This window comes from Oncorhynchus gorbuscha, linkage group LG16, assembly GCF_021184085.1.
Source record: "Oncorhynchus gorbuscha isolate QuinsamMale2020 ecotype Even-year linkage group LG16, OgorEven_v1.0, whole genome shotgun sequence".
Taxonomy (NCBI): domain Eukaryota; kingdom Metazoa; phylum Chordata; class Actinopteri; order Salmoniformes; family Salmonidae; genus Oncorhynchus; species Oncorhynchus gorbuscha.
The window spans coordinates 24,711,474-24,727,872 of record NC_060188.1 but is presented as its reverse complement, the minus strand read 5'-3'; the positions used below and the strand labels follow the sequence as shown (position 1 = coordinate 24,727,872).

General features: G+C 44.5%; 1 protein-coding gene across 1 annotated transcript in view; it reads right to left on the bottom strand.

Moving 5' to 3' along the window:
* LOC124000844 (contactin-associated protein 1-like) overlaps positions 1–4,826 on the bottom strand; it is a 39,495-nt gene extending 34,669 nt beyond the window's left edge. Inside the window, exon 1 of the mRNA XM_046307507.1 lies at positions 4,176–4,826. Coding sequence (XP_046163463.1) covers positions 4,176–4,236 — 61 coding nt within the window. The 5' untranslated portion in view covers positions 4,237–4,826. The remainder of the gene's footprint in view (positions 1–4,175) is intronic.
* Between the last annotated feature and the right edge of the window lie 11,573 nt (positions 4,827–16,399).

Sequence of the window (16,399 nt, the reverse complement as noted above, 5' to 3'; positions counted from 1 at the left end):
AGTCTGTCTATAGCTGCCTTTCTCAATAGCAAGGCTATGCTCACTGAGCCTGTACATCTCTCTCTCTCTCTCTCTCTCTCTCTCTCTCTCTCTCTCTCTCTCTCTCTCTCTCTCTACACTACCACCAGGGGTTCTCTCAATCCATCTATCATTAAGGGAATGGCTTGGCTCAGTCGGCTATAAGTGTGAAGAGCTGCTGCCGGCTTATCAGAGATGCTGACGCATCAGTCTCGTGTTACTGTAGGGTGGAGAGGCTGCAAGGGGCTGAGGCTGTCTGGGCTGACGCATCACAATTGCTGTGCATATTGAAACAGCCTCCTCCGGACACATCATGCAGTGGCCCATGATAAATGATGTACAGTGTGATGAATATCTCTGCTTTTTCATGTATGGTTAGGAGCCAAGAATCCTAATGTTAAATGCCATAATGTTTTGGTATTTGGGTTGTGTGGCACACAGAGTGGAAGGCAGGCTGGTGTGTGTTAGAGTGCAGACTGAATTATTCATAGCCAAAGTCAGGCCTCACAGTGGGGAGTGTCTGCCTGGTGACACGGAGGACTGAGGGAAAGTTTAAAAAATATATATTTTAAAAAGAGCTAAATATGAAAGACATCAAAGCCCCAAAACATCTCATATACAGGACCATCATCCCACAGCATCCTGCATCTGTCTAAGAATAGAACAGTTTCCACACTGGTGAACCTCTATCCTCCATATCAATTCCCCTCACTCATACTCACACACACACAGCCACACACACCACAACACACAACTAGTCTCTGTGAGGACTGGAGATGCATGGGCGGCACACCAAGACTGAACAACACACATCAGTGCACACACACCCACACACACACACACACCCACACACACACCCACACACACACACCCACACACACACACACACACACACACACACACACACACACACACACACACACACACACACACACACACACACACACACACACACACACACACACACACACACCCACACACACACACACACACACACACACACACACACACACACACAGATATATACACATTTTCACAGTAATAAACACATACATGCACAAACACCACAGGAGGCTGCTGAGAGGAGGACGGCTCATAATAATGGCTGGAACGGCACAAATGGAATGGAATCAAACACATGGAAATCATGTGGTATTTGATACCATTCCACTGATTCCGCTCCAGTCATTACCACGATACTGTCCTCCCCAATTAAGGTGCCACCAACCTCCTGTGACACACACACACACACACACACACACACACACACACACACACACACACACACACACACACACACACACACACACACACACACACACACACACACACACACACACACACACAGCAGGGCAGCTGCACAGACAGTAGCATAGTAGGAGTGCTCCTGCAATGCTGTGTGTTAGCCCCACCCCAGAGGAGCATGTCCCAGGAATGGAGTCTCTGTTCTAATCTGTAGAGTATATTCCTGGTTGCCTGCCTGCCTGACTCACAGCCTGAGTCGTGGGCACTGCCTCATATGCCTGCCATCACCCAGATACACAGGCCGGCAGGCCAAACTACAGGGGGTAAATCACCACAACACCATCCCGGTACACCAGTCAGCTTCCAAACACCGTTGTGTGATACTACACCCCTAATAGCCAGTACTTACAACCTACTTCCCTCAATACTGAAGGCATACAGTAGTAACACAATAGACCACTGAACAAAATGCCACATCTAGAAAAACTGACCAGTGTGGTTACCCCCAACACACACAGGGATTCCGTAACACCAACTAGTTACCCAAAATGGGAACCATGTGAGACCACAACAAAAAATAGACGTCGCACCACATGACCATAACAAGTGTTCACAACGTATTTACACAACCAAATGTACCATACATGGACATACAGTCCAACTCACCACAATATCACACCCAAATGCCCCAGATATTTAACTCCCACCTTAATAATCACTCTATCTGATAGTCCAGCAGCGCAGGATAGCCTGTCTGTGTGATCCTCTTACAGTAGTCTAACACCGCCACAGTACCAAGAGGGCACTGGGGCACTAAGTATTCACTAGTCATCCCTAATATAGCCTAGAGAGAGCAAAACAAACGACCTGCCCTGTTTACTGTACTATATGCAGTGATATGAAGTGAAGTAACAATGTTTTTCTTAAGTTTAGACCTTTACGTGGTACATTCATATATCATGGTGTCAGGTGGTCCCCCTCCCCCACCCTCTCTCCCTCCACCCTACCTCCCTCCCCCTCTACCCCACCCTCTCCCGCTCCACCCTACCTCCCTCCCCTCTACCCCACCCTCTCTCCCTCCCCCTCTACCCCACCCTCTCTCCCTCCACCCTACCTCCCTCCCCCTCTACCCCACCCTCTCTCCCTCCACCCTACCTCCCTCCCCCTATACCCCACCCTCTCTCCCTCCACCCTACCCCCCCTCTACCCCACCCTCTCTCCCTCCACCCTACCTCCCTCCCCCTCTACCCCACCCCTCTCCCTCCCCCTACCCCACCCCCTCCCTCCCCCCACCACCCTCTCCCTCCCCCTCTACCCCACCCTCTCTCCCTCCCCCTCTACCCCACCCTCTCTCCCTCCACCCTACCTCCCTCCCCCTCTACCCCACCCTCTCTCCCTCCACCCTACCTCCCTCCCCCTCTACCCCACCCTCTCTCCCTCCACCCTACCTCCCTCCCCCTCTACCCCACCCTCTCTGCCTCCACCCACCCTCCCCTCCCCTCTACCCCACCCTCTCTCTCTCCACCCTCCCTCCCCCTCTACCCCACCCTCTCTCCCTCCACCCTACCTCCCACCCCCTCTACCCCACCCTCTCTCCCTCCACCCTACCTCCCTCCCCTCTACCCCACCCTCTCTCCCTCCACCCTACCTCCCTCCCCCTCTACCCCACCCTCTCTCCCTCCACCCACCCCCCCTCTACCCCACCCTCTCTCCCTCCACCCTACCTCCCTCCCCTCTACCCCACCCTACCTCCCTCCCCCCTCTACCCCAACCTCTCTCCCTCCACCCTACCTCCCTCCCCTCTACCCCACCCTCTCTCCCTCCCCCTCTACCCCACCCTCTCTCCCACCACCCTACCTCCCTCCCCCTCTACCCCACCCTCTCTCCCTCCACCCTACCTCCCTCCCTCCCCCTCTACCCCACCCTCTCCCCCTCCACCCCACCCTATCTATTTAAAAAACTGCTTGGTGAATCACACTGCTGCAGCCTTTAATTCACATCTTCTGAGGTAATTGTTTCGACAGTATATTATGGAAAAACACGCCACCAAGTTTTTCTCCACATCTCAAATCGATCTCCCTACATCTCCCTAATCCATCTCCCTACAGCCTTGCATGTTATAATAGCCTGCTGTACAACCACATCAGAAGCGACTATTAAAAACGATATACATCATTGATCACGGAATTCCTGTTTGGATTTTTTTCCGCGTGATGCGTGTTCCTAGATGAAGGGGACGTTTTTGCTCACGTACAGGTGATGAGCACACACTCTGCGAAAGTACTGCAGTGGGGTGGTCCCGCACGCAGCAGGCAGGTTAGGACACGGCTCAAATTATTCCATCATCCCACAGCATCCTGTAGCATTTACAGATAATAAACCACATTTTCAGTGCCATCATTATCAAACAGTTTGGGATATTCTCTGGCATGACCGTTACAGAGTGCTGGAGAGGTGGGCGGGAAATGAACCATGCGATGCAGAAACTTGCACGCTGGCGCGAGACAGCACTGCAATGCAGAAAGCCCAGTACGAGACTGTAACCGCCGCGCGCCCTCAGCCCGGAGGAAACATGCCACTTGACTTTCCTCAGAATTCAATGCAAAAAATATAGAGATTATGCAACTGCGTAAAACATAACAGCCATCGTTAACCCTTATACAATGTTTTGATGATTATTGGTCATTTTAAATCAGATGTTCTGCCCTTCAAGGATTAGATGCACCTATTACCCAGAGGTTTTTGCCGCTTCTTTCTTGATTCACATTTTTACAATGAATCCATTTTTTTGTCAATATTGTTATCAATATGCTGCATATACAGGCTTAGGCTATTTCAATAATATGATAGCAATAGGCTAATAAAGGACAATACACTGACATAAATGACCGTTACTGTTTCACAAGACTTACGTGATGAGCATTCTTGAACACCCCAAAATAAAAGGATTATGCTCAATATTTTGCAAATCATCCTTTACAGAGGACACGCGTTTCCGCACATGCTATGTTAATTAGATCGTAGATTGTGTTCTCCTATCCACAGGGCACGGTAGCATCCTTTCACCCCCCTTTTCCCAACTTTAACTAGCGCAGTTTCAACTCCTCTTCCCGGGATCTCGGGTAGCCTCTGCCGGGGCGGGGACGCGCATCAGTTACTGGTGCTGATGCTGCGCTTCACCGAGAGCGCGCACTGCTAGGCTATATTTTATGTAAATTGTTTATAATTAAGGTCACATATAGGGGACACATTTCCAAGTGATCATTGTGATCACTTTGTGGATGTGAAATACTAGCAACGCGTGTGCTTTGACACTGTGACTTCAGTGCATCCACCAGAACTCCGCGTAGTTTTGGTCCAGAAGAAGGAAGGTAGGAAGGAAGGGGTGGGAGAGAAAAAAACCTTTTGGTCCAGCAAGCTACTTCTGTTTCCCAGTAGATAATTTTAACGCTATACGTTTGACGTTGTTGTCAATAGTTCCGCAAATATACCTAGTCAGTAGTTTAGTAACACAGGCTTTATGCGATTCGTTTTACTGTTGTAGAATAAGGTCGTTCCTTTCCCGCATCGTTACACTCGTATACTGCTTTGGTTTGGCATCTCCCATATTATATCAGTGGGCTTGGCATGCGGTACTTCTCACGGCCTCGCGCTGGTCATAGGCGCACTGAGCCTATCAGAGAGCATCATCAATTTGGTCAAAAGCCTCTTACTCCCCTGAGGCCAAAAGTCTGACAACGATTCTGACGTTTATAATGTCTGCCGTTGCTCCCTAGTTATGTGTTCGAGAATAATACTGTGCTGTACAAGAGAGAGTAGCCTACAGTCGGCTACACCACAACCAGTTATGTGGAGGACTGACCTTCACCTACAACAGGGCCCTGAATAGGTACCAACAAATTTACAAGAGACTGATAATGTGTGGCCCAGGTTACTGACTGCCAGTTTGTGGCTGATGCTGAGACAGGCAGAGGCAGAGAGGATAGGGTGGGGGTGGGTTGGTAAGATTGACTGAGGGATTTATCTATGAAATGCGTGGCACACTGGCCATAAACTGAAAGGGCTTTGGGATTAAGAAGTGGGTTTATGGGACAGCGGGCAGCGGCAGTGTCAGTGCCGAGATGGGGTGAGATTGGACGTCGAGGCCAGTCTGGGATTTGCGTTTTCAATCAAATCAGATTGGCACTTTGTAATCTCTCTGCCTCCACCTCCCCCAACAATATCAAAACATATTATATACCTTTGGAAATGGAATATATGAAACCTGTACTCTAAAAAGATGAGGAGGAGGGGGAGGAGTAATAGTCTAGAGTTGTTTTTCTTCCCACTAATTGCTTGTATTAAAGAATAATCATTGTGGTTTTAAAATGCATGTCACATTGATTGAATTGGTTCTCTCAGCAAAGCACTGATTGGTCAACAACAGTGAGAAAAATAGAGTTATGGGCCATACGGCCAAGGTAGATTAGAAAAAAAATTAAAGTCATCAATGAAACAAAATAGCACACACACAAACACACACTGACACACACACACACACACACACACACACACACACACACACACACACACACACACACACACACACACACACACACACACACACACACACACACACACACACACACACACACACACACACACACACACACACACACACACACTAAAAAATGTCAATCTCACTCATTCACACACAGGTGTATACATTCAGGGTGACCTTGACCCGTCTCTTACAGTTTGTGGTGAATTTTTTTAACTCTTTGTACAGAACTCCAAACTGTTAACATTTGTAACACGGCCAGTCTTACATTCAAAACCTTTCATTGTGCATTCATTTTGTTTGGAGACGTCTTTCACCACACAACCATTGATACAACATATACGTTTACTGTGAAATATAATGAGTACATTAGTTTAATCACCAAAACACAACATAATGATATCTTCTCAATGTAGTTATTTTAACAACCCGTTAGCAATAGCAAAAATGATACATTTTTTCAAAATGACTATTTCAATGTAGATGCTACGGTACTGTAAATTACAGTACATTACACTGTTTTCACATTAGGCAATACACTTGTACTACCCATTAAAAGTGACTGAACATAACATTTGCATAATTTTTATCCCATGTGTGATCAACGGTGTGATCATTGAAGACATCTTTCACAATATCCACTGTATATACCAAAGTATGTGGACACCTCTTCAAATTTGTAGGTGTATAGAATCAAGCACACAGCCATGCAATCTCCATAGACAAACATTGGCAGGAGAATGGCCTCACTGAAGAGCTCAGTGATCTTTAACGTGACACCATCATAGGATGCCACCTTTCCAATAAGTCAGTTCGTAAAATGTCTGCCCTGCTAGAGCTCAACTGTCAACTGTAAGTGCTGTTATTGTGAATTGGAAACGTCTAGTAGCAACAACGTCTAGGCCGCGAAGTGGTAGGCCTCACAATCTCATTGCCAAGTGCTGAAGTGCGTATCGCGTAAAAATCGTCTGTCCTCCAAACGTCAGCACGATAGTCTGGAGCTTCATGAAATGGGTTTCCATGGCCGTGCAGCCGTATACAAGCTTAAGATCATGCCAAACATTGGCTGGAGTGGTGTAAAGTTCGCCACCATTGTGGAAATGCATTCTCTTCACCATCTGGCAGTCCAATGGACGAATATGGGTTTGGCTGATACCAGGAAAACGCTACCTGCCCGAATGCATAGTGCCAACTGTAAAGTTTGGTGGAGGAGGAATAATGGTCTGGGGCAGTTTTTCATGGTTCGGGCTAGGCCCCTTACTTCTAGTGAAGGGAAATCTTAACGCTATAGCATACAATGACATTCTAGATTATGTTGTGCTTCCAACTTTGTGGCAAAAGTTTGGGGAAGGCCCTTTCCTGTTTCAGCATGACAATGCCCCCATGCACAAAGCGAGGTCCTAGATTGGTGTAGAATAACTTTACTGGCCTGCACTGAGCCCTGACCTCAACCCCAATCGAACACCTTTTGGATTAATTGGAACGCCAACTGCGAGCCAGGCCAAATCGCCCAACATCTGTGCCCGACCTCACAAATGTTCTTGTGGCTGAATGGAAGCAAGTCATTGCAGCAATGTTCCAGCATCTAGTGGAAAGCCTTCCCAAAAAAGTGGAGGCTGTTATAGCAGCAAAGGGGGGACCAACTCCATATTAATGCCCATGATTTTGGAATGAGATGTTCAACATGCAAGTGTCCACATACTGTTGGTCATGTAGTGTACCTTAAAAAAAGGTAGGGGCGTGGATCAGACAACCAGTCAGTATCTGGTATGACCACCATTTTCCTCATGCAGCGCGACACATCTCCTACACATAGTGTTGATCAAGCTGTTGATTGTGGCCTGTGGAATGTTGTCCCACTCCTCTTCTATTGCTGGACATTGGTGGGAACTGGAACATGCTGTCATACACGTCGATCCAGAGCATCCCAAACATGCTCAATGGGTGACATGTCGGGTGAATATGCAGGTCATGGAAGAACTGGGACATTTTCAACTTCCAGGAATTGTGTACAGATCCTTATGACATGGGGCCGTGCATTATCATGCTGCAACATGAGGTGATGGTGGTGGATGAATGGTATGACAATGGGCCTCATGTCGTAAGCAATTTGAATGCACGGTATCTCTGTGCATTCAAATTGCCATCGATAAAATGCAATTGTGTTTGTTGTCCGTAGCTTATGCCTGCCCATACCACCATGGGACACTCTGTTCACAACGTTGATATCAGGAAACCGCTCGCCCAAACGAAGCCATACACATTATCTGTGGTTGTGAGGCCGGTTGGATGTACTGCCAAATTCTCTAAAATGACGTTGGAGGCGGCTTATGGTAGAGAAATGAACATTAAATTATTTGGCAACAGCTCTGGTGGACATTCCTGTGTTCACCATGCCAATTGCACGCTCCATCACAACTTGAGACATCTGTGGCATTGTGTTGTGTGATAAAACTGCACATTTTTAGAGTGGTCCCCGGCACAAGGTGCACCTGTGTAATGATCATTAATCAGCTTCTTGATATGCCACACCTGTCAGGTGGATGGATTATTTTAGCAAAGGAGAAATGCTCACGAAATGGGATGTAAACAAATTTGTGCCCAAAATCTGAGACAAATAAGCTTTTAGAACATATGGGTCTTTTATTTCAGGTCATGAAACGTAGGACCAACACTTTATATGTTGTGTTTATATTTTTGTTCAGTGTAGTATACTGGTCTATGACTGGCCCAGTGGATATTAATTAAACCATAGGGACTTTACACTCTCGTCTATGTTACATGACATGCCTTAATAGTTATTGAAAGTAATGGATCAACAGCTTAACAAACCGTTTCATAGATCCTCATCACACCAAAATGTCTCACAGACATCATAACTAAATGTCCCACAGATATAATACCGAAATGTCCCACAGACATCATACCTAAACGTCCCACAGACATCATAACTAAATGTCCCACAGACATCATACCTAAACGTCCCACAGACATCATACCTAAACGTCCCACAGACATCATACCTAAACGTCCCACAGACATCATAACTAAATGTCCCACAGACATCATACCTAAATGTCCCACAGACATCATAACTAAATGTCCGACTAAATGTCCCACAGACATCATACCTAAACGTCCCACAGACATCATACCTAAATGTCCCACAGACATCATAACTAAATGTCCCACAGACATCATACCTAAATGTCCCACAGACATCATACCTAAACGTCCCACAGACATCATACCTAAATGTCCCACAGACATCATAACTAAATGTCCCACAGACATCATACCTAAATGTCCCACAGACATCATACCTAAACGTCCCACAGACATCATACCTAAATGTCCCACAGACATCATACCTAAATGTCCCACAGACATCATACCTAAACGTCCCACAGACATCATACCTAAATGTCCCACAGACATCATAACTAAATGTCCCACAGACATCATCATACCTAAAGGTCCCACAGACATCATACCTAAATGTCCCACAGACATCATAACTAAATGTCCCACAGACATCATACCTAAATGTCCCACAGACATCATACCTAAACGTCCCACAGACATCATACCTAAATGTCCCACAGACATCATAACTAAATGTCCCACAGATATAATACCGAAATGTCCCACAGACATCATACCTAAAGGTCCCACAGACATCATACCTAAATGTCCCACAGACATCATACCTAAATGTCCCACAGACATCATACCTAAATGTCCCACAGACATCATACCTAAATGTCCCACAGACATCATAACTAAATGTCCCACAGACATCATAACTAAATGTCCCACAGATATAATACCTAAATGTCCCACAGACATCATACCTAAATGTCCCACTTGACATCATACCTAAATGTCCCACAGACATCATACCTAAATGTCCCACAGACATCATACCTAAATGTCCCACAGACATCATACCTAAATGTTGCTCCAAGGACATCATATGAAACAATCAACATTCCAAAATGTGTTTTGAAGGCAATGATTCTGCCCACTGAAATTGACTACAATTTACTTGATCAATGTATTCATTTGTGTGTATAGCATTAATGAGTTGAATATATTATGTGTTAAAAATAATGTCTGTCTAGGATTCGTTGCATTCTTGTGTTATACATCAACTGACCACCAGATGTCACCTGAGGCTCAATGTTAAAGCTCAGTCCCTGAAGGACGCAGGTGCTGTGACTGGTGCTGTCGACATCTCACCCTGTCTATTCATCACTAGACTTTATTCTCCACCTCGAAAAATACTGACATTAGGAAATGTATGAAAACTGAACACACTGGATGAATAATGTGCAAATAGCTACTGGGTCAATATGCTACTTCAAAATCCCAAATGACCTTTACATATTGGACACTCTTTGCTGTTGCTGCCACTGTCTTGGTCTGTGGCCTTGTCCTCTACCACGTTCCCCCACACCTCTCAAATGAGGCCCACGACCACCTCTCAGAAGGATTGTTTGTCCTCTACCACGTTCCCCCACACCTCTCAAATGAGGCCCACGACCACCTCTCAGAAGGGGTGCTTGTCCCCTGCCATTCCTTGTCTTCCTCCTCCCACTGCTTGACCTCTACTGTGACCTGGATCACCTGCCGGCTCCATGTTATCGCTATATTGTTGTACGTGGATACGATTCATTTGACGATATACTCGTACCACAATGTGAAATCAATCATCACTAACGAGTTGGCAGTATTGGAAAAGCAATTACAAGGGCCTGCATACATACACTCACCGGCCACTTTATTAGGTGCACCTGCGTGTTAACGCAAATAGCCTGCTCCTTCGAACAGCGAATCATGTGGCTGCCTGCAACTCAATATATAGAGTATATAGAGTAGAGAGCTTTAGTTGTTGTTCAAACAAACATTAGAAGGGGCAAGATGCGCAATCTAAACAACTTTGACCGTGGTATGATTGTTGAAGCCACACGTGGTGGTTCCAGCATCTCAGAAACAGCTGCCCTCCTGGGATTTTAACACACTACAGTCTCTAGAGTTTACAGAGGATGGTGCGATAAACAAAACACATTCAGTGAGCTGCAGTTCTGTGGGCAAAAACACCTTGTTAATGAGTGAGGTCAGAGGAGAATGTCCACTCATTCAAGCTAACAGAAAGGCCACAAATGCTCAAATAACAGTCATTTAAAACAGTGGTGTGCAGAAGGGCATCTCTTAACGTACAACACCATGAATAATTCAGGCTGTTGTGGAGGTAAAAGGGGGTCCTACCCAGTACTAGATAGGTGTACCTAATAAAGTGTATACAGTAATGTCAAATCTGAAAACATGGTCTGGAAAGTGGTACATGGGACCATAGAAACAGTGTCTGATAAAGAATGATGATGAAATATTACATCCATGGATAATGTTGTCCAATAATCATTTGATCATCGGTTGTGAGTTTTGTGTCTAGAGTTTAGAAAAATGACATCAAAGTTCTGAAATTAGTGCCAAAGTCGTTGTTAAAAAACTGTAATGAGACTCAAAGCAGAAAGATGTAATGATGTAATCCAGGGGTTCACCAAACATATTTACTTGGAATCTCCCACACCAACCCCCTCAAACACACACACACTATGTCTGCTTTCTCACAGGGAATTTTTGAGCAGATTGTACTTTGGCCAGCCCCCATTGGAGAGTGTGTATTTTCCATAAGGGTACCATTGTACAAGGCAAGGGACACAAGCTGTGCGCACACACACGCGCGCACACACACACACACACACACACACACACACACACACACACACACACACACACACACACACACACACACACACACACATGGTCCGGTGCTGCAAAGAAGGACGTAGAAAAACTGTTGCTGGCCCAATACTATGCATGTTTTATTTTACCTTTATTTAACCAGGCAAGTCAGTTAAGAACATATTCTTATTTTCAATGACAGCCTAGGAACAGTGGGTTAACTGCCTGTTCAGGGGCAGAACGACAGATTTGTACCTTGTCAGCTCGGGGGTTTGAACTCGCAACCTTCCGGTTTCTAGTCCAACGCTCTAACCACTAGGCTACGCTGCCGCCCCAAATGGCTCTCTCGTAAGTATCGCTTCTTGTTTTTATAGGAAACATTAATGTGTTGACACGCACACTTACCCCACCTTACATTTCTTTTCACAGCCCCCAAATCAAGTGAACTGAAAACCTGGCTTTAAAAAACAGATAGAGAAACACCTCACAGCTCAGCGCCTCTCGCTTGTTTTACCTAAATATTTTGTGTGTATGTACTGATATGTATGTACCAGTGGAGGCTGTTGAGGGGAGGACTGCTCATAATAATGGCTGGAACGGAGCGAATGGAATGGCATCAAACCATGTTTGATGTATTTAATACCATTCCACTGATTCCGCTCCAGCCATTACCATGAGTCTGTCCTCCCCAATTAAGGTGCCACCAACCTCCTGTGGTATGTACTGATATGTATTGTACTGATATGTATCATACTGATATTAATTGTACTGATATGTATTGTACTGATTTGTATTGTACTGATATGTACTGTACTGATATGTATTGTACTGATTTGTATTGTACTGATATGTACTGTACTGATATGTATTGTACTGATTTGTATTGTACTGATATGTACTGTACTGATATGTATTGTACTGATATGTATCATACTGATAGTAATTGTACTGATATGTATTGTACTGATATGTATTGTACTGATATGTACTGTACTGATATGTATTGTACTGATATGTACTGTACTGATATGTATTGTACTGATTTGTATTGTACTGATATGTACTGTACTGATATGTATTGTACTGATATGTATCATACTGATAGTAATTGTACTGATTTGTATTGTACTGATATGTATTGTACTGATATGTATCATACTGATATTAATTGTACTGATATGTATTGTACTGATTTGTATTGTACTGATATGTACTGTACTGATATGTATTGTACTGATATGTATTGTACTGATATGTATTGTACTGATTTGTATTGTACTGATATGTACTGTACTGATATGTATTGTACTGATATGTATTGTACTGATATGTATTGTACTGATATTAATTGTACTGATATGTATTGTACTGATTTGTTTGTACTGATATGTACTGTACTGATATGAATTGTTATGATATGTACTGTGCTGATATGTATTGAACTGATATGAATTGTACTGATATGTATTGTACTGATATGAATTGTTATGATATGTAGTGTACGGATATCAAATCAAATCAAATGTATTTATATAGCCCTTCGTACATCAGCTGATATCTCAAAGTGCTGTACAGAATCCCAGCCTTAAACCCCAAACAGCAAGCAATGCAGGTGTAGAAGCACGGTGGCTCGGAAAAACTCCCTAGAAAGGCCAAAACCTAGGAAGAAACCTAGAGAGGAACCAGGCTATGTGGGGTGGCCAGTCCTCTTCTGGCTGTGCCGGGTGGAGATTATAACAGAACATGGCCAAGATGTTCAAATGTTCATAAATGACCAGCATGATCGAATAATAATAAGGCAGAACAGTTGAAACTGGAGCAGCAGCACGGCCAGGTGGACTGGGGACAGCAAGGAGTCATCATGTCAGGTAGTCCTGGGGCATGGTCCTAGGGCTCAGGTCCTCGGAGAGAGAGAAAGAAAGAGAGAAGGAGAGAATTAGAGAACGCACACTTAGATTCACACAGGACACAGGATATGTACTGTACTGATATGTATTGTACTGATATGTATTGTACTGATATGTATTGTACTGATATGTATTGTACTGATATGAATTGTACTGATATGTATTGTACTGATATGTATTGTACTGATATGTATTGTACTGATATGTATTGTACTGATATGTATTGTACTGATATGAATTGTACTGATATGTATTGTACTGATATGTATTGTACTGATATGTATTGTACTGATATGTATTGTACTGATATGTATGTGTCACTGATAGCCTACGGTAGATGGTACTGAATGCAAATGTCATATATCCAAATGTAAATCCTAAATGTTTGACTATTCATGTTCTGTATTATGTAAATCATAAATGTAGGTCTCGAATATTAATGTTCTGTATTATGTAAATCATAAATGTAGGCCTCGGGTGGACCCTGGGTATAATAGCTGCTGCTATCGTAACAGCTAATGGGGATCCTAATAAAATACCTAAAATACCAAATACACACACAAAAACATATACAATACACAACCGGGGATGCAGACAAGTCCTGACGCACATCCAAATGTTCCCTGGAGATAGTTTCACTGATCATGGATGAGTGCTAGATGTCATGAAGATGGATGGAAGGAAAACATGATATGATGAGCACGTTCTTCATTTATATGTGTAAACTGTGTGACAAACAAACAATGAAGTTACATTAAATTGAAGAGGACCTCTGTGTGTGTGTGTGTGTGTGTGTGTGTGTGTGTGTGTGTGTGTGTGTGTGTGTGTGTGTGTGTGTGTGTGTGTGTGTGTGTGTGTGTGTGTGTGTGTGTGTGTGTGTGTGTGTGTGTGTGTGTGTGTGTGTGTGTGTGTGTGTGTGTGTGTTGAGCAAGTGTGTTTCCATCAGAGAAAACTGAATGTCTCTTTATGATGTTGAAGTGTACTACACATGATAGCTGGGTGCTTTTTGTAGACAGGCATTTCTCCGGCCCCCACGCATGGGAGTCACGAGGACCCCACACACTGGTGGCCTGTTGTCCATCCACCTGTGTGACCTCCACCAGGATGACTCAGTCCCAGCTGAGAGCATGCCCAGCAGGGGGCATCCAGACTGGGATCCCACCTGGTGTCAGCCCCCCTCCTGGTCCAGCCACACTGTTAGCTCAACAGGTGCCTCCTGGACAGCTGCTAAAACGAGCAGAGCCCGCGAAAACACTCAGGACTTAGAGAGGACATAGACAAACAAAATAAGCAAGAAAACAGGCTTAAAAGAGTGATTTCCCAGCCATCCTAAAAATGTTTTTGTAATAGATATCTTTGCAATTCATGAAGTGTGTACAATGCAACAGATATCTCACAAGTGCATCTCCAGCAACTTCCTGAAAATGCTTTGTGAAGTTCCTCTTAGGTGAAATAACTTCCCCCTAAGTAAAGTTTCCCCGATGGCACTGAGAGGAACTAATCCTTTTTTGTCTTTTCAGCCAGAGCAGTAGAGGTAGGGTTATAATAAGTCCTGGCCAGTATTCACTGCTCTATCATCACATTCCACTTTACTATGTTGAAGTGCCATGACAGCAGCATGGTGAGGTTCACTCAGGTCACGTGACTGGGGAGTGTGAACACTGTCTGGGTGTCACTGGGCCTCCACCAATACGCTGCTGATGAAGGACCACTTCATCATCTTTCTCTTACACACGTGCACGTGCGCACGCGCACACACACACACACACTCGCTCTGTTCATTTCCAAATGTGTTCGCAAAGCTGAAAGTCCTATTACATACATATGACATTGATTTCTTTAGCTCAATAATAACCGTTCACACACACATCTCCAACAAACACTCAAACACAAGGAGACGATAGAGACACGCACTGGTAGCTTCACAAAGACGGCAACACCTGCACTGAGTTTAAATACCAACAGCTGTGTCCTACTGGAGCAAGAGCTGAGGCTCTTTTGTTCCCACTGTTTGCTGCCAATCCCACACACATGCACGCTTGCGCGCACGTACGCACACACACACACACACACACACACACACACACACACACACACACACACACACACACACACACACACACACACACACACACACACACACACACACACACACACACACACACACACATGCACACACAGACTCATGCACACTTCCCCCTGCCTGGTCCTATATTTCCCCACACGCCAGACAAGCCATGCATGTTTAGTCTGTCTGCCAGTTTGTTTGCCCACTGTCTTCTCTTTTGGTTTGATGTTGATTGCTGACTGTAGCACTTGACAATTGCAGCTGGGACGAGAGGGTAAAGGAAAACAGATGGGATCAGGTGACCGAATGTGAGAAAGGACTGGTTTGAGTGATGGGAATTCAACTTAGCACAACACAAACAATGAGTCTGAGTATACAGTACGAGGCTGTTTCCACTGGAGTTTGTCCACAAAGGACACCTTGTGCCTGTGGAACAAGATCTTAGATAACAGACACAATGAGGTGGGGAAACCCAGTGATTCACTTGGTTTGGTCTCACTCACATTGTGTGTTCATCCTCAATGTAACTTCAGTTTTTTACAATCACTTTGGCACTCATTTCAGAACCTTGTAGTCGTTTTTCAAAACTAACTCAAAACGGTCATCACTTGTAACACAGGCTTGTCCAATGTTGTTAACACTGCATTGTGCATTCATATCTTTAAAGAAACCTTGCACTTGCAGAATCATCGGTTCAAATAACTCACTTATCATGAAATACCATAGGAACATTCATTTAGATCACCCACACACAAGATATTGATAGTTTCACTGTGTAGCTGTTCGTACAATCATTAAATATTGTAATACAAAATAGGTGATACATGTTTCATTATGGTAAGACACATAAATACATCACTGTAAAAGGACTAG